At 41.9% G+C, this 23,233-nt stretch overlaps 1 protein-coding gene across 4 annotated transcripts in view; it reads right to left on the bottom strand.

Annotated features, from left to right (window-relative positions):
- Positions 1-23,233, bottom strand: part of znf827 (zinc finger protein 827) — a 116,131-nt gene that overhangs the window by 78,862 nt on the left and 14,036 nt on the right. For all 4 annotated transcript variants that reach the window (XM_036574929.1, XM_036574932.1, XM_036574931.1 and 1 more), the window contains exons 2-4: positions 10,565-11,812; positions 4,642-4,814; positions 2,352-2,856 (exon numbers count right to left, since the gene is read on the bottom strand). In XM_036574929.1, coding sequence (XP_036430822.1) covers positions 2,352-2,856; positions 4,642-4,814; positions 10,565-11,812 — 1,926 coding nt within the window. The remainder of the gene's footprint in view (positions 1-2,351; positions 2,857-4,641; positions 4,815-10,564; positions 11,813-23,233) is intronic.

Here is a 23,233-nt window from a genome sequence, read left to right as displayed (position 1 = left end):
AAACCACCTTGGGAGCCACAACATTTTATGTCCATTTTACCGTCTTTTTGCGGTAAATACGTCTCAGTATGTAATAATGTACTAGTATAGGCTAAAAATATAATAATAAATAACGGAAACACAGACTTACTTTGCTCTGCTTTAAGCTTTAGGTCAGCTATAACCATTTTTCTCGCATCTCCAGCAGGAAACTTTTTGGCAAAAGTTTATAGTTTCTTGTAACATGTCTCTTAACGTTAGACTTTTCACAAAGCTGAAATCGGCTTGTCATTTGCCAGCTTCTCATGCAAATTTACCTTTCCCACCTTAAATGGTACAGCAGGCGTTTTCATGTTTGACAGTTTCTCACCGCAGATTAAACATATCTGGAAACCAGCTAGAGTGCTTATAAATGCAAACAAGTCCATTTGTCTCTAAATTAATGATGTTCGTTTTAAATATTTGTCTTTGCCTTCTCATTAGCTACTAGCTAGGCGAGACTTTTGCGTGCGTTGCTATGGTGACCAGCAGTCTGCACACCAATCTTCAGGGTTAAAGGGTGAATGAGCAGTTATACATTAACTCAATGATTAAGACCATTTAGTGTTAAAACTGTGTTAGAACGATAAGCAGAGCTTAATTTTCCTGCAAAGGAGGATTATTTTATTTTTACCTACAAATCTAATTCTTCTGTGGAGCCGCAACAGGGCAGCAAATAGCCGCATGTGGCTCCAGAGCAGCATGTTGCTGACCCCTGGTCTATGTTGTTTAACGTGGTCATGTGATGCATCATCAGCACTGTCTGCCTATTTCCAGTTTAGTTTCATATACGTTTCAATCAACTAAAGTCACATGAAAGTCTCACCATCTAAAGCCAGTCTAAGCATTGGTCCTACTGTAAGGCATCTGTGGCTGGGAGTCTAAGAGAGCATAACTGGCCTTGTTCTCTCCAAGTGGTAAGGATGCCCTCCCCCATCACTAATAAGAAAGGAGTGCCTGTCAGTACAGTAACAGTAGCAGCAGCATTCTCCTGCGAATGTGTTGAGTTGTCCAGTGACGTTTAGTTAGCGTTAGCTCCAAAAGATGGGGTGATTTTCATGTGACTTGTATAAAGCAAGTACTAGGCTTCAGCCTCACAGCTTTTACCCAACTCTGCCCGTTTCTGCTTGTGATCTGACTGCTGCTGTAGACGTGCTGTAGAGTGAGATGATGCAATGCTACGGTGCAAAATCTTCTAAATCTACAACTTCAGTTACCTTCAGAATTTCAGTCTCCTTGACTTACCACACCATTGATTATCTGACTGCAGCAATTCCCAGTTCCAACCCTGCAGGACCCCCACACCGCATTGTTTAGTGCTGTTTTGACTTAAATGCGTCCAACTTAACCCATGGAACGTGTGGTCATTAGCTTATGAGCTCAATTAGATGTGTCACAGAAGTAAAAAAAAAAACACCTAAGTGGACAGTGTAGGGGCAGAATACAAGGGACTGGGAGAAACAACCACAAAAGTCTGCTAGTAATGTTAATGATACTGGCAGATCTGCTTTGACACTTTAATGCTTTGAGAATATAAGTGTCCCTCAAAGTAGTCTTGCTACATGGAAGGGTTTTACCTATTCAATTCTAAAAGAGTTGGGACAGTATGTGAAATACTAATAAACACCGAAATTAGTGCTTAGCAATCAGAATTCAATTTTTCAGATTAGATTTTTCCTGAATCATTTGATGATATTATGTGTTAGTGGGTGAAATACCTAAAATCCATGAGGTTGCCCACTGAGGAACGTTATTTTTAAACTGTTGGATTTTTTGATAGGAGTGGTCAGTCTTGATCCATCCTTGCTGTACCTTTTACACTCAAGCATGACTGAATCTCCTGTTTAACAGTTTTTTGAACACTTCACAATGTTCCTAGTCTTAATTTGCCCTGTCACAACTTTTTTGAAACATGCTGCAGGCATCAATTTCAGAATTAACATATATTTACAAAAAACAATGAAATTGATAAGGTAAAACAGAGACAAAATCTTGTCTTTGTACTCTTCCATGCAAATACAGGTCAAAGTAGATTTATAAATCACTGCTTTTTGTTTGGAACTGAGCTTGTATTTGTAACTGTTTCTCAGATAAAAAACTGTAATAGAGATGTAAGTTTAATAACATTAGCTAAATGCTACATTCAAGGGTTGTCTGAAAACACCTAGCAAATACTGGAGGCAGACCACCAGAAACACTTCAAATGTGTTGTTAGATAAAGCTAACAGCCTAGAGGGTATTAAAGACAAGTCAATGGTGATAAAGGTTTCTCACTGAGGTTCCCAAAAAGTTTGTGGATCACTAAGATACAGTAAAGGCTAAAGGTGTCCTACCAGACAGTTTTATTAGCAGGTCCGTCGCTGTCTTGGTTGTGATGTCAGGGCTGAAGAGCGAGGCAGCTGTGGGGCCAGGACCCGGGCCTGGAGGGCTGGTTTTGAGCCCGGGGAGGTCCAGGGAGCCACTGCTACTGCTTCCAGGCCGCTCCCTGCACAGCGGGGCGAAGGGCGACGTCACTGCCACATCCTGAGGCTCCTCTTTGATCTGCACATGGTTGGAGGGCTCGCCAGGAGACGCCAGCAGACGCCCGTCAGCCTGGGACAGGGCAGGGGATGGGGAGGTTTCCGTAGCCATCGCCTGGTCTCCAGCTGTGCCACCGTCGCCCAGCAGGGAGCCCTCGCCCTCCTCCGTGTCAGTGGAGGGCTCCTCCTTGACCTTGAGGTCTGGCCGGGGGAAGTGCTGGTGGCAGCGCATGTGCAGCTTCAAGCTGAAGTGACGCGAGGACGTGAAGGGACACAGCTCGCACTGGAACGTCTCGCCACGGTCTTGGTGCTGGTGCACCTGCATAGCGAAGTGAGAGAGAAGTCCAGGGCTTATCTTGTGCTGGAAAGACCAGACTGGATCCGACATGTTGTACTGTATTTTTAATGAAAAATCAGCTTATCATTAATCACAATATTTTCGACCAACAACTCACAGTATCCAAAAAGCAAACATTGTAAATCTGACTAAAAAGTAGCTAGCTATGAGAATTTCATTTAAGCATATGTACGAAATGTCAATTCATGACACGTACAGACTTAGAGTGTTTCAGCTCCCTAGTAAATTGTTAAAGAGCAATTTCACTGATTTTTCAAAAATTCTGTGTAATCAAAACGTTAATAGACGTAAATAACTTTATTCAGTGTGGTTTGATGTCAAATGTTCCTTTCTTGAGAAACTTAAGAGTCAGAATTATGCACGGTGGTAATGATAAGAATCAGACATCTGAAGAGTTAAATGCCTCTAAAAACCAACTCACAGACGGTTAATACAGAATTAGTTACAAATATGCTGCCTGATGCCTGAGACATTGTTTTACAATAGTTTTCAGATTTTGGTCTGTAACATCTTTTTTTTTTAAATATATTAATGACAGAGAGATACATGCAGGGCTTTATAAGGCAAAATAGTAAACAAAATGGCTATGTTTATGATGCAGACAGCACAACCACTGGTTCCTATCAACACCACTGTAAAGAAACAGGAGTTGTTACGTTTCTCTACAATGAAGCATTTCAAATCAAAATTCATACTCTAAATGACTTTGTTTACATCTTTACAACTGCATTATGCATACATTTCAAAAATATCAGTGGAAGTCACATTTATATAACTGAAAAAGAGTTTGTCTAAAACAATGTGACAAAAATGAAAATAAAAACTATGCTGGTTTGTAACACACTTGTTCATGCATTCTATGACGCCCCTCCATCAAGCAGCTAGATCTGTTGCTACTTTGTGTTCCTGAATCTCATCATTTACAGATTAACCACTGGTGAATCATGATGCAAAGCTACTGAAAAATAATATCTTGGGTTGTGTGTCTGGCTCTAGTCCTGCAGGGCCTCAGTCCAGCACACTGTGGTAATTCCCCTGCTCAAACCGACCCTCAGGTGGGAAGGAAAGCACCAAAGTGTGCTAGATTCTATTCCTCCAGGACTGGACACAGACACCCTTGTTTTAGACCCCCTCAGTCTCGTTACACTCGTTTTATATATATATATATATATATATATATATATATATATATATATATATATACACACACATACACTCACACACACACAAGGGGTGTAACGAGACTGAAACCACAATACAAATGCCCGCGATACAAACCACAATACAAAAAGACAGAACCCTGATAAACCTGCCCCACACCAACCAGCTGCCACCTGCTGAGCTCTCATTACATTAAATTTATGTCAATTTAATCTGCCATGTTCTTTAGTGTTCTTCTCTTTACTGTAGCAAATTGTTGATTTAATAAAACCCAGAATTTTTTTCCTCGTTTTTTACTTATTCTCCCTGCAACCCCTCTCAAAAAATACAACACAAAACAAACAAATAAAAACAAAAATTACAAAATAAAAGAAATACAGAAGAAAATAACGAGGTAACTGAGGCTCAAAAATCGAGGTCTGAACCGAACCATGGATTTGGAGAATCATTAAATCCCTTATACATATCTATGCATATATTAGATTCTTCAGAACACTAATACATTCAGTAAAAATGATTTCTTTGAGGATTTAATGAGTGGTGTCCAAAAGGCCAAAGGTTGAACAGATAGGGACTTTGCCTCACCTTCATGTGGGACTTGAGATTGTCTTTGCGAGCACAGCGGAAGGGACATAAGGGACACTGGTGGCTTTTTAAACCTGTGTGAATCACCATGTGTCTCTTCCAGTAGCTCTTTCTTTTGATGACCAGACCGCACACCGGACACTGGAAGGGCTTCCCACCATCCTCCGGTGAACCTAGGAGAGTGGACAGAGCAGAAAAAAAAAATATTACACACCATAATCTTTACGACTCCAACACTGACATCTTCCATCCCGACACTAAAAGGCCATTTAAGATGATATCTCAGTCAGTCACTGAGAGTCGGGAAGTGTCCCTCAGTATTCTCAAGTGCATCAGCGTGTTTTTTATCATTAGCTATTACTGTAAATGACTGCGTTTCTGAGCTATAACAATATAAATAGCAACATTTTAAATTTCCCTGCTTTGCGCTGTGTCCTGCAGCCCCCTGAGCGTTCCCCTTTGCCACCATCCTCTTGACCAAAGTGACCACCACGAGCCTTGATCGCACCGATCAATGCCAAAGTCACAAAGGAAGCCAAACACCAGGATGTTTTTAGGAAGGCGATTATTGTTGTTGGCTCTATATCCGGTGTCCATTAGGGCTTAATTGGTCTTATTAGAAGCTGGCATGATTGCATTAGAAATTCTACGAGGCCGTGTCAGGATGGCTTCATAAGTATTCCAGTCGTGTTCCTTGAAAAACATCTGGTAATCAGTGTTTGGTGAAATTACCGCGCTCAGCCATTCATTGACCCGGGGTGTAAAACTTCGAGACTGCCTATTTGCGACAATAAACCACCATCTGTGGCCCAACCTTTCGCAGCGAGGAGATCACCGTGGAAACTGCTCGTGAAGCAGAAAGACTCTGAAGGTCCTCGGTGCAGAGAGGAAGGGACAACAGCTACTGACGGCTTTCACAGTTATTCTGCCCATTAGGTAAAAAGCAAGGTTTCAATATGAGCTGGAGGGAAGAGGATTTTCACCTGATAGAGACAGGCAATTCCCTGCAGAGAGCGAAGTTTAGCTCGTGTCATGGTGAGATATTCCGAGCCTCGCGTTAAGATTATGATTTTAACCCAGGTGCTCCCTCTTCCAGCGGCACAGCTTAACACCTTTTACTCGCTCATACTACGTTTCCCACCTGCCCTCACTGTGAAAGTGCTTTTCTGGATGTAGATCACAGGCTGCAACGACAGCTGCCACCTCTGCACATCCGATCTAAGGTTATGTTAACGTTACAGGCCTTACAGTTTCAACTTCCATTTCTTGTGCAGATCCGATCTTTCAGCCTTGATGGTTCAGATTCATGTTTGTGACTCAAATCCATCATTACTGTGACCTGGGTGTGTACAAATGCATTTAAAGGGGTGAATCAACTACACCAATTTTTGGAATGTTGGAATCTGTTATAACAGCATTCTGTGAAGTTTGTGCTTATTTTTGAGAAAAATAAAATTCTCATATCGGGGTCCACTTGTGAAGTTCCTCTCTTTATCATTTGAATTAAACATGGTGTTTTTGTTACTGCACCTTTAAGACTGACATATATAAATTACTAAGCCTGTCACAATCATGAAATTTTAGCTGATGGTTAAAGTTCTAATAAATAGTTCTGATTAACAATTTTAATTGTCTCCTTTGTTCATTGCATGCGACTATTAATGTAGCCTGAAATGGCCAGACTGGAAGGTTAGATGTCTTGCTCACTAGCTGTCAATACTAAGCAGCTCCCAACTGAAGTCAGGCACTCGCTGCTGCCCTCTAAACATAGTATAAGACCAGGCAAAAGTAAGAACTTTTGCTGTTTTCATAAGAAAATAACGTGGTATGTCTCAATAAATGTATTTTCTGCTTTCTTTTGTTTACATGCATATGCATCAACCAAGCTAATGTACATGTATTTTATGTATGTTCTGTGTGTTGTGATGTAAACATATGACTGTGAAAGCTAACAACTGTCAAAAATTATTGCAGTCAGTTCTATAAATGACCTCTTCTCTGACTAGTTGTCCTATGAGATGCCTCATTCAAAAAGCAGCCCAGGCTGAAACACTCTTTATAACTTCAATGAGAATGAGTGGAGCTAAACAGCAGTGGGCTGATTAGGCGGATAAACATAAAGGCACTTGTATTGGAGACATATACGAGAAATCTAATTTAAATCAAGCAGTTTTGTAGCTTAGTTTCATATATGGGCTGTACAAAAAAGGGAGTGAATGGTACATTTTGAAACTTTAACAACCTTTACATGCTACACCTTTACATCAAACAATTTTATTTAAGAAAAAGGAAAGAAATAAGGTTTTTGATGATACGGGCCCTTACAAAAGCACACATGAATCAATGATGTAACCAAAACATCTTTTTGGTAAATCAAAAGAATATCTTCATTTATCAAAACACCCAAAGAAACACAAAGTTAGAATTTTTTATATTGCAGCCTTCTAGAATATCAGTATCACAAGTATCATGATTGGGATTAACACATGATTTACTGTGCAGCCCTAGCTCCCACAGCTCAGATCAGTGTCAAATTTAGGCCAAAAAACAGATTTGGGCCACTTCAGCTCTTTAATGTGAACGAGCCAAAGTTCGGTTTGGTTCTGTCCTTTGGAAGGAAGGGCTGCAGGCTGGCCGAGTTGCAGGTCGCAGGTCGTGGGCTGCTGTAGGCTGGCCCGGTGCAGAGTGGAAACTGTGATGGCTGCGCTGCCTCTGAAGAGCCTGACCTAAATTCCGGGGGAATCTGCTGAGATGGACTCGGAGCGCTCGCTTGGCCTGTGTGTGTGCAAAGAGTGTGCACACAAACACACACACACACACATATACACACTGCCGGCCTCCGCTTGGCAGTCGGCACATCCGAGAGGGAGAGGAACTGGTCTGGGAACGTGCCGGCGATTCCAGCAAACCCCCACCGAGCTAACAGACCTTTCCCAGAGTCCACAGCCAACCTCATACACACACACATACCCTCCCCCTCCATACACACACCCCAACGTGTGACCATGCTGCCACAGCCACTTCAGCTCACACTCACTCTTCCCTTCTGGCGCGTCCAAAGCCTCAGGTACAGTTACAGTTATTAAATAATTATGTGCAATACACTTCATGGCTGTATGTGATCGTTTTTACAGTAATACACAGTGTACACTATATGGCCAAAAGTATGTGGACACTTGACCATCACACCTACATGAGGATGCTGACCACCCCCAACCGTGGTGGCTATAATAGCCTCCACTCTTCTTGGAAAGCTTTCCATGAGACTTTGAAATGTGTCTGTGGGAATTTGTACCCATTCAGTCAAAAGACCACTTGTGAGGTCAGGCACTGACGTTGGACGAGACGGTCTGGCACGCAACTGGCGTTCCAATTCATCCAAAAGGTTTTGAGGTCAGGGCTTTGTTTCCTCCACACCAAACCTGTCAAACCACGTCTTTATGGACCTTGCTTTGCGCACAGAGGAACAGTCAAGCTGGAACAGGAAAGGGTCTTTCCCAAACTGTTGCCACAAGTTGGAAGCATATAATTTTCTGAAATGTCTTTGTGTCCTGTATCATTAACATTACCCTTCACTGGAAATAAGGGGCCCAAACCCTAAAAAACAGCCCCAGACCATTATCCCTCCTCCGCCACTTTGCGTTCCGATAGGTATCATTCTTCTGGTATCCACCAAACCCAGATTCGTGAGGCGTGATTTATCACTCTACTGATTCATCAGAGAACATATTTCCAGTCCAGTGGTGGTGCGCTTTACACCACTCCAGTCAACACTTAGTAATTTTAGTAACACAACATAGTAATTTTAGGCTTGTGTGCAGCTGCTCGCCAATGGACACCCATTTCATGAAGCTTCCAACACAGTTCTTTTACTGTTGCTGCTTCTGGAGGCAGTTTTGAACTCTGTTGTGATTTGAACTCTGAGTGATTTGTATGTGCACTTCATCACTCACTGGAGTGTCCACATACTTTTGGTCATATTGTGTAATCACCCAAACAGGGGCTAAGTGAGCTAAAACAGCCATATCCAGAGAAAACAACCAATGAGGCATTTGAAGAGTTGCAGATACTGTTTCTAAGAGAGGTGAATTAATATTTGATTAACGAACTGTTAATAAATATTTCATTTTTAAGACAATTTATTTACTTTTTTTATTATTTACTTTATCTCCATGTACAACTACTTTACAATTTTAAAGCAGTATTAGCAATTTGATATGTTTGATTTGTGTCTAACCATAGTTACACACTAGGGTATTCTGAGCCCTTTATGCAAGGTTATGAGAGCAAGGAACTTGAGTGTGGACCCATAGTGTGGACCCATATACAAGCCCTTTCTGTATAACAGGATGAAAATTCACAGTTTTCAGGAAGTTTCACATACAAAGTATACTCTTGTATACTAGGGATGTACAGATCATGAATTTTTAGGGTGAAGTCCAATTTCTTACAGCCAAACTGGATGCTTTTTAGGCCGATTTCAATTTGCGTTTTTTTTTAAAACCCATAAGCTTACACCTTGTGGTGGAGACAAGAAACACCCAAAGCACATTTCCAGAACTTTCTATTAGTCACAGTCACAGTATGAGTGACATAATTTGCTCTTTAATGGGTCAAACTGGCGTTTTAATTTCATAAATGAAAAATTAGTTGCCTATTTATACAGAATAAATCATAAAAAGTGCTACACTGAAAGTAAGAAGCAACTGTCTATTTAAGGAGTCATGCATAATTATGCTACAACATTTTCGTTTAGGTGTAGCAGCAGCAAACACCATAAAAACTCATAAAAACAGATTTGCCAAAATAAAAATAATGAATTGGCCAACTGTGTGTTTGGGGCAAAAATCTGCCAGTCTTGGCAGATTCCATGATTCCTACACATTTTCCATTTCTAAATTCCACACTTTTCCAAGCGCAGGTTTCCAGACTTCTCAGTAGATCTTTCAGACCTTAACCAGCCCTTGGAAAACTTGTATTTACCCATTGTGGCTGATCAGTCCACACACCTATGCAGAAAGCTGTACGATGTTCCACTGTCAAACATCTCTTCCTGAAGGAAAAGCAACATAACCGGTGCTACCGATACTCATATTACTTTCCCTTAACATACTGAATAAATAATATTGTTGTTCCGCCTGTAATTTTAGTCTCTTTTATAAATAAGACCTGAAAACTGGCTGAAAACAGTTAAATAAGTTAATTTTCATGAAGTCTGTGGAGCCCATGTGTCCATGGAAACAACAACGAACAAAGCTGTGTGGATTCCTTACGCAAAAAAGATTTACTTTTCCATTGTCCATTTGCTTTTCTCATAGCTACATCACTGCAAAACTCATAAACGTTCAGACAAGCTTAATATTTGGTTATTTGTGATGCTATGTATACGTGCAATTAAAAGATATTGCTGTATTCTCTTTTAAACTAATCTGATCGCGGATGTCCGGATTGGGTACAGTGATCAGGCACTTGGGGTAGAGCTGTTTTGCAGGCTGTAACGTACAGGCGTAGAGGCAGCTCTGTGTAGGAGTGTGCGTTCAGTCGTACGCCATACTTTTTGCTTTGCTTTTGACAACATCGAGCTCGCTCTGGCCCGCGCTCTCTCACACAGTGGTAAACATTCTGGCCTCGCTGGCTGCCTGCTCAAAACGCCACGAAAAACACTCTGCTTGTATGATCAATTTATTTTTAGAAATTCTAAATTTTATATTTTAAAAAACAGATTAGGGGCAATGGAGACAAGTATTTTTCCATACTCTCCTTACTTCCATACTCTCCTTTACTTTTTATTTCTCCTACTTATATATACTGCTCAGAATCATCTGCTATCGCTCCATGTTTTTCTCTGGAAAAGCACAAAACTGACAAATAAAAGAAGCAAAGAAATGTTTACAAGCTCCTGCCGTTGAGGGCAAGCTGTTACCTGCTTGACTGCTGGGCTTGGCCCTTCCCTTGGGGGTGGTGGGCAGCAGAAGGTCCAGGGTCTGGGTGGGTGTAGGGGCCTTCTGGTTCCTGTCTAACAAGGGCTTGACGTCCTCCGAGGCTGCCAGCCCAAGTGGTGGTTGCGATGGCTCCTTTTTATCAGCCAGCAGGTTCCCAGCCGCCCGCGCCGCCACTTCTTTGAGAAGGGCAGCAGACGAGGTCATGGAGATGAGGGACAGGAAAGAGGCGGCCGAAGGCTGATGGTCCGGGGCGCCAGCCTGCTGCTGCTGCTGTTGCTGCTGCTGCTGCTGCTGCTGCTGGCTACGCTCTGACACTTTCTTGGACAGTGCAGCTAACGTGGAGCTAGCTGACTGGGAGCTGAAGGGTGATGCGAAGGCGTCAAAGCGCATGGCGTCATCTTGTCGACTGCCCAGGGCTGGCACGGAGCTGACTGAAGAGGAGGATGAAGAAGATGAGGATGAAGATGCAGAAGTGGACGAGGCCACAGCGCTTTTGTCCTGGAGGACAGCGTTAGCAGCCGCTTTTAGCTTCTGGATGGCTGAGTCCGGTGACAAGCTACTGCTGCTAGCCGCCGGAGGCCATTTGTCCGCCATTTGTCCGATCCAAACGAAACTGGCACTGCTTGCGCCAGCAGGATCAGTTGGTCCAAAAGGGTCACTAGGCTCTTGCTTGACCGTCGCCACAGACGCGGGTGAAGAAGTGGCGGAGTTGCCGCTATTGTTGTTGCTACTGGCCAATCTGCGGGCTAGTGCGCTAAGTTGCTGAGCATGATGGGATGACGGAGAGAGAGCCAAGCCCATTGGTGGAGACTCTGTCCCCCGGCCTGGCCCCCGTGCCCCTACCAGCTCCCCTCCCTCCAGCTTCAGTGACCCCGCCTCCAGCAGCCTCCGCAGGTTGCTGCTGAGGGGTTTCCCCAGGTTCCCCTGGGCTGAGTCACCATAGAGCGACGAGACCACTGATGATAGCGTGTCCTGGGCTGTCAGCAGCCGGGCATCGAGGCCCAGTGGCTCCAGGGAGGCCCGCCGCTGCACGGGCGTAGGGCAGCCCGCCGGGCCCTCGGCTGAGGCATCGGGGTCAGGCCGAGTTGTCCCGTTCTGAGGGGACACCCGTGGCTCATCCTGGACATCACCGTAAGACGACTCAGACGGGCTGTCGCTGGTGTTTCCGAACCAGCCATCCTCCTCCCCCGAGCCGCCCGCCACCGCCCCCTCCTCCACCGGGTCCACATCTGCAACAACAGCACAAATAGTGTGGATTTTGAAATATGGACATCATACACCAGAAGCCTTTTTAAAGAGACATGAAGTGTGAATGAGCTTTTACTAAAAAAAATTGTTTTTGAAAAACAGAACAAAAGTAAAAGAAATACTGTGTGTTCATAATTCTAGTAAATGAGTTCTAAGATTTCTACTTAAGGAGCCCATATCCTCAACTTTTTTTTTCTTGTATTTAGTTTTACCTCCACTTATGATGTTTGTGTGATTTTAGATACCAAAAACAGCTGCAACTTATCTTAACATCATGTTTTTCTAACCTCAGTTAGAATTACACAGGTTATTTTGGCCTTTAAGGCTGGCACATCGGGGGACAAATAAAAAAACAACACACAAAAAAACAAGCATCTTTTAATGTACTTTAATGAAAACTAAAAATTATGGACAACTTCTATTGTTCCATTTATCATAACATTTTCATACAATGTAAAGGACAGCCATTCAAAAGATATAACCAAATAGAAGAAGAAAAAAACGCAGTCCATCAGTTCATTCTTAAGAGACACCTTTCCAGCTGACATTTTTGTCTAAACTGAACTCCTGTGTGAAAAGATGACCAATAACAGCAAAACCAGCACTGATTTAAAAAACACACAAGCTCCATCACTTTTCGCAGAGAGAGATGTGAAGTGTGAATGATAATCCTGTCAACTTTCATTTCATCAAATTGCCAAAGTTTCACCCCTTAAACTGCAGGACTGTTATTTAGTTATTAATCTTAAGACTTATTATTCATTCATTATGAATTATTTAAAAATTGCTATGAAAATAATATGTAAGTTATGTAGTTATGAAGCGTGGGTCTATATACAGGGTCCCTGCATGTTTACAGGGTTAATGCTGTTTTTCGATGTTTAAAAGAAGAACAAAAAAGACTAAATGCAGCGTTTTCTTTGAAGGCAGCTATCTGACCTTTTCCACCTGACACTTTCTCACTGAGGCCAAAAATGAAAATTATAAGAATATTACTGTGTGAAAAGATGAACAGCAAACAACAGAATTGACTGAAAATCTGAGGTTTCCCTTCATAAACACAGCATTGGCGATGCAAGAATAACTCGCTCCTCATTCTTTTTTTTTTAACCATTTTTTTTTCTTCCCAGGGTCTAAAGGAGCCTAGTAAAAGGGTTACCATGGCGACGGGCCCTTCAGGGAGGCTAGACAGCAAAGATTAGGGTAATGGAGGTTACAGAACCGAATTAATATTCATGAGGCTGCGGATACCACCAGGGAGCCAATAAGGATAGGGTTAAGGTCACCAAGGGTCATTAATATACACTTCATGTATCAATATTCATAAGCAAAACATTACAGCTTGCCAGACAAGGGCGAACAAAGAAAGTGAATATTCCTGATACATATTAACAAACCCTCCGCTAGAACATGTCAAGAAAACACAACAGCGAGAGGCCTGTATGTGAAAGATGTCAAAACTTATCAGTAAGTTGTTGGGTGTTTTTTTTTTTTACCCCCCTTTTTTTTACTGTAGAGAGTGCAGTTAAGTTAACCAATTTCAAATGGTATCACCTCTGCAGGGGGAGAGAGATAATAAGAGGTTGTGGCAGCAGAAAAGGGCACCGGACCTCTGACACCGGAATATGATCTGTAAAAAAAAATCATTTGAGCGCTCCCTCATTCGCTCTTGCTTGTGCGCATCACGGCCTGGCTCACCCCGCCGACCTCGACATAAGCCTAGTGAGTTCCTCTCTGTTTACAGGAGAACGGCAAAGCCGTTGCTAGGCAACGCCGCCCCAGCGACCCACCGGGATCATTACAGTCAACACACATCTGGCCAGCGCCACTGACTGGGGGCGGTTTGAGGGGGGCTGCCGCAACCTTGGCCCAGCCATACACCCCGAAACTGACACGGGCACCACACAAAACTTCGTCGTTCACAAGCATGGGCTCGGCATAAGATGTCATATGCACACCTTAATTTAGGTGAACGTGAGTTTGTGAGTGTATACATCTTTGACTTCCCTTCATACTTCTCATAGCTCAGGGTTTTCCCAACCGTTCCCAACTAACACAGTCCACATTTTTGCTCTATTCCAGCTCCCTACCTCACTTGAACTAAACAATCCAGAACTGAATACCCAAAACAGGTGGAAGAAAAATCTTACACGAAAAATTTGGACTGTCTGGACATCCCCAGGCACCAGGGTTTGAACTGAGGGGTGGAGGGGTCCCAGACCGCCCATTAAAGGGACTCTTGGGAAGGCTCCATGTTATTTCCTTGAACAAAATGTGATGTTTCAGACAGAAATGAATGCTCTCACTTAAGGTTACCATCTTTTCTGACTTTTCATTGTGTTCAACACCAGATTCCTCACCCTGGAGGAACTGTAAAAATGCCCAGACCAAATTCCTAACATAACTGTACAATTTAGAGCACTGAGTCAAGTTTGAACGCACCTCAACTGCCGAAAAACGTTCAATATGTTTGACTTGAGCAGCCATGAGCAGAGAAAATAAATGTTCTTGGCAGCAATGTTATACGCCAACAAATATGTTTGTTAGCAAAGGGTACAGGCTGAGTTTAGGCTGTTTGTTCGCATCAATGTATAATGTCTTTTCATGCAACAATAAAGGTACGACCGTTTGTACGGCAAACCTACAAACCTGCCTACTGACGACTAAATCAAGTTTTACTATGTAAATAATGTATATTTTAATGAATAATATATATTTTAACAAACTGAAAAAAGGTAAGCCACTAGACCTACTTGTGTCTTCTCGTCAGCTTCTGAGTACAAAAATAATTTATATTTAAACTGTAACTTAAAGTGTAAATGCAGAAAAATCGCTATTTTAAAAGTTCTGCATAATTCAGTGGTTGTAAACAAAGTTATTCAGAGTGGTATGATGTGAAATGCTGCACCGTGGAGAACTTTACCGACTCTGATTTCATTACAGCGGTGGTGATAGGCACCAGGGGTCAGGATGTCTACAACACAAATATATCCATTTTATTCACTATCCAAAATGACCAGTGACCCTACATGTATCTGAGTTTTTATATGTAATGTTGATGATGGCAAATTACTGGAAAATCGGCCGTTTTCTTTGGGGACTATTTTGCCTCATAATACTTTGCATGTAGATACCCATATGTATTCTGATAGTAATTTTGGGCCAAAACCTTATCATCAGCCATCGTACATGTAACCAGCTTTTAGAGGCATTAAAGTCTGGTTCTTATCACCACCACTGATTTTTGAATGAATCTAAATGATGTTACTATTTTTGTGTGACTTTTATAATTAGCTACACAGGGTTAGCTAACATTAATGTTATCTATGATGTACTAAGCTAGCTGGCTAGCACTGTTAATGCTAATATGTATTTTTAGAACCGTGTGAGGAGGCATTAAACTGTTCAGATGTCTGGACTGGTAAAATCAGATCTCATCTGATCACACTAGGGACTCGTTTTAGTGGAAAGAGTAAATGTACAACCAAAGTACTCAAATCCCAAAAAGCTGAGACAAATGTAAAACGCAAATAAAACAGAAAGCAGTGCGCTGTAGAACCACTTTTACCTGTATTTAAACAAAAAGAGTACAAACACAAGAAGTTCGGACAGAAGCAATTTAAGACAAGGAACGAGAAATATTGCGTCAACATATGATGCGACAGTTAACAAGCGATGGCAAAGATTTTAGGTATTTCACCCTCTACAGTGCATATCATCAAAGATTCAGAGAATCTGGAGAAACCCCTGTGTGGAAAGGGCATGGAGGTATATTAGTGTATTAGTGCCCATGGCATGTATAACTTGCACATGTTGCACACTGAAAGATAAACACACATTTTGGAGTAACACATCCTGCCTTCTAGGCTGCATCTTTTTCAGGGATGTCTATGCTTATGTTTTTGCCATAGCAGACCAACAGCTGTCTATGCTTAAAGGGCCAATATAACAGAAAAGCGAATTTATAAAAAATGCTTTTTATGAAATAAAAGAGTTTGAAGTAATATGTAAACATTGTTAAAGTTTAAACCATTTAATTTACTACTCTGTCTACATGGTCCTGTGATATAATATGAACCACCGCATTTACATATATCCACCTATTTATCCTACAGCAGTTTAGCTCCGCCAAACTGAAGTTATAAGGAGTGTTTCAACTCAGTGCTTTCTGAATGAGTCACAATACAGGACAGCCAATCACAACTTATATAAGTCTTAAAGGCACAGTAACAAAAACAGCCAGTTTAATTCTAACAGCTTGTCTTAAAAGCAGGTGACACAAGAAAGTGAAGTAATGCCCCTCGCTTTAACACAGCCTATGCTTTCTTTGCATTATGACACATTTCAGAACACAAAATCACAGGTAGTTTCTGGCCTAGAAGCTTTGCGATGCAATGCAATACTATGTTTGAACGCTTGCTCACTGTTAGGTCACAGTGTAAGGAATAAAAAGAGGTTGAAAAATTGCAAAGTAAAAAAGAATTATGACCATTTTTGGTACCTAAATCCACACCACAAGGGACACCACAAAAACCTGCACACAGCAAACCCAGACCTTGCTTTTAGCCTATGAGAGTGTACTTGTGAGTGTACACATGCAAACATGACTTTCCTCCACACTGACCATAAGCTCATCATTAAGAGAGGGGGAGGAGATGGGAGCATGCACATGTGGGCGTGAGAGTGTCTCTCCTGAACTTGATGAGCAGCTCAGAGCTCAAGATCACCTGAGCAGCGCTGAAGTTCTGCCGTGCATGACCCATTTCCATGTGACAGCGGGGTGGACGGGCACTAATGGTCATAATGTGGTTAGAAAGAAATGGCTGGATTGCTGACCCAAGGTCCCGGAGGCAGGAACACACAGACACACACACGCACACACTCTCAACCTGAACTGTGGCGCTCGGCGTTACGCTAGGCTAAACTACACAGCGCTACACTCCACCACTTGCTTTTGCTCTCTCTCTCTCTCTCTCTCTCTCTCTCTCTCTCTACGGCAGTGTACAGGCAGACCACTCTGTGGGCGGCCTGACATTTCCCAAGGTCACGGCTCGGGCTCCAGTTCCGCATGGCTTTGTCTGAAACAACCCCCTGCCTCTGCCCCTCTCTCTCTCACTCTCTCTCCTAATCTCTCTCTCTCTGCCTCTCTCTCATTCTCTTAATCTCTTTCTCTCTCTCTCTCACACACTAACTCTCTCTGCTAGCCTCTCTCCCAGACACGCTAATGCTAGCACTCACAATGCTCTAGTCTTACAGTCACACATTTTTTTTTTGACCCCAGCACCAGCCACCCATCACTAAGCAGCCAGGCCTGACCGACTAAGACAAGCGTCAAGATGGCCGTGTGGTCATCGGACAGTCCGTTTAGCGTCCAGACAAACCGCTGGAGGAAGCACTGCAGCCCAGATACGCTCTGTCTCACTCAGCGACACGCACAGAGCTGCTGGCTATCCGCGGGCTGACCGCTGCGTCCGCACTCTCGGTGACCTCACACCATCCAGTGCTTCAGCAGACGCTTTCACTCAAAGCCACTGGGGTTTAAGCAACTGCAGGGACAGGACAGTCTTCCTGGAGCGACGTGGGGGTTAAGTGCAGTGTGCAGTGGCAACAGCCATCAGCTGAAATAAACCTAGGACTCCTTGAGTCACAACAAAGTAAGCATGTCAACTAGGCAAATCACAGTTCCCATTCTCACAGTACATATCGCATAAAAAACACAGTTTTTTCTTTGTGCTTGGTGTTTTTTCTAAGGCTTAAAGGGGAATTCCAAAGATTGTACAAAAAGCATAACTTGCGACATCAACAAAGTCATTCAGAGTGGTTTGATGCAGATTTGTGCACTGTAAAAAAACTTGGCGACTCAGATTCTCTAAATGGTGGTGATAGGAACCAGAGGTTGCAACGTGTAATAACATTTTATGTGCAATCTAAAATGACCAGCGAATATACGCACCTTCAGCATTTTTATATATAACGTTTATAATGGCAAAGTAAGAGTAAATATGAAAAAATAAGTTTTCTTTGGGTACTACTTTGCCTTAAAACTCACTCCATGTACTCCTCTGCCACGAATGGATTTTAAAAATGTGGGTTCTAGGCCAAAACTTTATCACAAAACTATCATAAAACAAAGTCTCAGATATCAGACAGTGCATTGGTAACCATTTCAAGTGAAAACTTTCTGTGAGGGTTCCTATCAACACCACCCTGAACAAATCTAAGCAAGTAAGCTTCTCTAGAAAGATTTTCACATTAAACATTAAACTTGAAATGACTTGGTTTACATCTTCACCTATTAATCCATACAGCTGGTCAGTTCTTTTTTTATTTTGATACAAATCTTGATTTTTTTCCTGCAAGACCTGAACAGCGAACAGTCAAATCTATCCACACCTTTTCGATTTTAATCCCAAACCCATTTATATACCGAAGCTGCCATTATTTTATGAGATGACATGTCAACAGCACAGTGAAGCCCATTAATCTCAGCGGGTCAGACCTAATGGGGTTTACAGTCAGACTAAATGTAGCCAAAGTCTTCTCTTCACACATTCATACAGAGAGACTGCAAAAGTCTTCTATCCTCAAGTAAGCTGTTCTTCTAATCATTTCAGTTCTATTACATGTAGAAAAGTAAGTCTGCAGTGAGTCTAGCCTGCATCACACTGCCACACAGCAGAACGCAACCTCTCTCTCTCTCACTCTTTCTCTGAGTCTGTGAGAAAGCGGTCAGGACAGGAAGGAGCAGACGCAGGCTTTCCTCCCGGGGCCATAGCCACATGACTTGCGTGAGGTTGCCTACCAACACACTGCGGCTATTCTGCCACTCAGTGGGCCATAAAAATCGGCCTGCTGACCCCGGGGGTCACGGAAAGGGCACAGGGTGGGGGTGGGGAGGAGAGATGGCTAGTAAAGGGCTGGCTGCTTCAGCGAAGTGGAAGAAAGGCGGAGAGGCCATTAGTCGATTAAACTAGGGTGCAGCCATCAATATTCCACCACAGCCACGAAAAAGATGCTATCGCAGAGAGGCGAGGGTGCAACTGCTTTAACTCAGTCAGAAATATGAGAGTATACTCAGCAGTACACAACGTACCAAATAACGGAAACACCACATGAAGTACTCATACAAATTGCCCATTTTATCTCATACAACTACTATATAGGTGCAGTTTGTAGGTGTACAATTACTGACTGCAGCCCATCAATTGGTGCAGTTTATTAGCCCTTCTCTTCCCTGTCGGCCTGGGCACAAATATATGGTGGACCCCTACATGGCTAGCTCTTTTCGGATGTGACTTTTTTTTTTATCAACAGTTTACAGGTAGGGGTGGGTCACAAATCACAATATGTACCACAATATTTATTTGTTTTCTGAGTTTGATAAGATTAAACAGACAAAAAAGTACCAGTAATGTTTATTTCTAAAAATGACTATAAAAATATGTATACAATGATTTTCTATTCAACATTTCACACACTGCGCTGTCTTTGTAATGACATGTAGTTGGTCACTGATGATATCAACAGTATACTTAGAAAAGCATAATGATAAAATACTGTATATTACCCAGGCCTAACATGAGGGCTGTGCAGTACCACGATGGCAGCGCATCGTAACACAATGACAAATTAGTTGCCAACACGAGTCAAAACAGCTGTTTAGATTTTCTAATTACACACAGGGGCCCCCTAGTGGCTAGGACCCCTGGGCCCCTAAAACCCATTGGATGATCTGGGCCTGTTCCCTGTCCATCAGTGAAAAGGGTCGACCATACAAAAACAGGGTTGTATGTGTGGCGTAGGTACAACTGCTGTGCCTGATACAGTTATTCCAGCACCACAAATACCACTCTGTCAGAGTGAGGCAAAATAGTTCTCAAAGAAAATATAGTTTTCAAATTTACCACTATTTTACTATTATCAATATTACATATATCAACTCAGCCGTAGGTTCACTGGTGGTTTTGAATAGCAAATAAAATGGCTATATTTGCATTCCTATCACTATCACTGTAAAGAAATCTGAGTCTGTGAGTTTCTCTGCAATGGACCATTCACATCAAAACACTCTGGATGACTTTTTTACATTTTAATGACTGAATTCTGCATAAATTTAAAAAAAAATCCCAATGAAAACCCAAATGAAACATAAAACATTCCCAAACATCATGGGGCATTTCATATTTTATGTTTTCATGCTTTCCAGTATGTTAAACTCAGCAAATAAATAGAAAGTGTAGTAAGATTGGCACACATTAAGTTTGCTCTCTGGATAAAAATAGAAGAATAAAACATGTAATTAAAGAATAAAACATGTAATTAAAGAATAAAACATGTAATCCGACCAGAGGTGTTCAAACATTTGCATCTGACTGTACGTTAGGTGTTTCTGATAAACTGGTCAATGGGAAACTGGCCTTTACTTCTCATTCCTATTACTAGAGCAAAGCACAGCTTAGCATCTTCCCCCACTCCAAAACATCTGGCATAATTCACTAGGTAATTTTTATTCATGAGCTAAATCAAGTGCATTGAAGCAATACAAATACTGAACAGGGCAGTGCTGTGGCCTTGCAGGACTAGAAAACAATCCTGAGCTACACTACTGTGAATGTTTGCTCACAATTTAAATTAATATTTTGGTGGAAAATCAAACTTACACACTTCTACCTTTACCCAAAAATAGTCAACCAGCCACCACATATTTCGTGTCCTTTTAATCTTCTTCGGTTTTGCACTGGAACTATCAGGCTAATGTAGCTTACAAATAAAGGAACTATGTCAAGTTGGTAAGTAATCTCTATAATAACTGACCCTGTATGACACACTGTTATCTATAAAAATGAATACAGACAAGATTCAGGCACGACTAATGTTTTTACCAATTTGATGTATTTTGTGTCCCTTTTTACAGATAACAGTACATCATACAGTGTCAGAAACCATAATTCTATTTATGATGACTTAACAACACAATGTGGTGTGAGGTGAGTTTATGATAATTTAGGCATGCAGTTTGCTGGATGGTCATAAGCTTCCATTGGTTGTTAGCTACACTAGCCTCACTGCTCCACTGCAAAACTAGAGAAGCAGACTTGTCCTGGCTGGTCGTCTACATATGGGGTCAGGGGTAAATTGCATTAATTAGATTTTTTTGCTTGCCCTTTAAAAGGGCCAAACAGTCCAGCATCCAGTCACACCTAAAACACAAGACTGTCACAATCAGGGAATTTTAGCTTAAGATGAACTGTAATGTAAATTGTGATTTAAATGTCTTTTCTCATTTGTTGTATGCATCTAGTAAGGTTGCCAAAGTTCCTAGCTAACACTGATGGTAGCGTTGTCAAATTGACACACCCCTCTGTTGGGCGTGCACACACACTTTCACATAGTTACCAAGCTATATTTCTTTTAAAGTGAAATTATACGCAAGCAAAAGCCTCATTCTGCTAGAAAGCATGCTAATACTAGAATCAGCTACATAGCTTATAAATGAACAAAACATTATGTGTGCTGCCCTCTAAACATGTTGGAGCACCAAGTTAGAACTTTTTTTTAAAAAAAGTTCCTTGATGTCTCACAAACAATGCATTTAAAGCTTTCTTTTCTTTACATTTATTTGCCTCAACCCAATGCACACAATTCACATTCTGCTTATAGTGGATTAGTATTGTTGTCCAATCTAATGGCTGTGGAAAATAATTGCAGTCAGCTTATTTAACTGTGATCATCTCAAATACAACTAAATGCAATTAGGATGTAGTAATAGTGACAGACCTACTGATACATGTGAGTGGAGTAGGTGGAGGTACTACTGGACAGTGGAAGGAGTGATGTGCCAGGTGAAGCTGTGGTATTGTAACAGTCTGGTTGGGCACTAAATGTATTGGGGCGCCCTGAATGAAGGAAGATGAGGAGTGGTTGGTGGCAGTAATTAAGTGTCCGGCTGGGCTCTGGCGGGGGCTGCCACGGCCGCGGGCTATGCTAATGAGTCTGCCTGCTGGTCAGCACTGCCTTATTAGTGCATGGCCGACAATATGGCGAGAAGGACGCAGGGCCGCCGGCCGCACGCTGTCTCAAGTGACTAACGGAGCTCCACAGGGGGGCGGCCAATCCGTTAATTGGGGAGCTCTCAGATCAGGCCTGACAGACGAGGAGAAGTGTTGAGGAAAAACAAAACAGTCCTTTGAGTTCATGTTGAGATGTGACAAATCCAACAGACATCATATAATTCCAGTCTGTTAGACTGTCTTATATGTATCTGTACTTGAATGTGAGCTTCAGTGAATTTGGATTTTTGTGGAAAATCGAAATCAGCTCTAACTGACGAGGAACAGAATAAACACAAAATGTGTTTGAGGATAAGTGGAGATGTGGCAGTGCAACATGCTAACATCTTACACGTCTTACATGTACTACGAAGTAGGCTTCAGAAGTTGAGAGCTGTTATTATTGATGTTTTGCTGCACTATTTTGACATAATAGCATAATTACATAGTTTACATAATTAATTACATCTACATTCTTTATCGACAGGTTTGAGTCTGCACATCCATCTTTTAGCTTTTATGCAACATATGACAAAAAGATAGCAATGTAACGGATGTTTTTCCATAAAACAAGACTGCATGCATAACTTCTTATCAAACCCCACTTATTTCATTCTTTTTTCCTCTGCTCCGTTTCTATCCCCACCAACTCAATGTTATTGGGTAGCTCAGCACGCTTGCAGGAAAACGCTAACTGTCAATACTGTTATGTCAGCTGACAGACACCCACATTGGCTAGCATCATGCTGAGTTATGTGGAGAGAAGGAAGACCATTCTACCCACCCAAAGAGACCGAGGCCTATCACACGATCTTAATCTCCCAGACATGTATGGCTGTGGCATCACTTTGGGTCGAACTCACAATCCCTGCGATAGGACACATGTCTAAACCAGTGGTTCTCAAACAGGTCTTCAGGGACCCCAGATGGTCCACATTTTTATTTCATCCCAACTCACAACACATAAGAATAAAGCAAAAATGTGGACCATTCTGAGAACCACTGGCTTAAACAGTTCAGGTAGAATGTTACAAACACAAATGTACGGATTGCAAGCTCCACTTATTTCAATGAGCTATGAGTGAAAAATAATTCATATCATGACATGATTTTGTTATGTTGTTGTTGATGGTGATAACATATGTCCAAGGGTTACAAAAAGAAATTCTGAATCTTCTATATATTGGAATGTGTAGCACAACAATTACCAAACAAATAGTAAGTCCAGAGAAAAAATTGTATTATTCATATATTCAAACAAGCCGCAAAATTCAAATAACCTTGAGCTTTTTGGCCATAGAAGATAGAAGAGCGAGCCCTATTGTATGTTTAATGAGTTTCCCAGCTTTTGAG

Source organism: Colossoma macropomum, unplaced genomic scaffold, assembly GCF_904425465.1.
Source record: "Colossoma macropomum unplaced genomic scaffold, Colossoma_macropomum, whole genome shotgun sequence".
Lineage (NCBI taxonomy): Eukaryota > Metazoa > Chordata > Actinopteri > Characiformes > Serrasalmidae > Colossoma > Colossoma macropomum.
The sequence above is the reverse complement of the archived record's forward strand: the minus strand, read 5'-3'. Positions and strand labels throughout refer to the sequence as shown.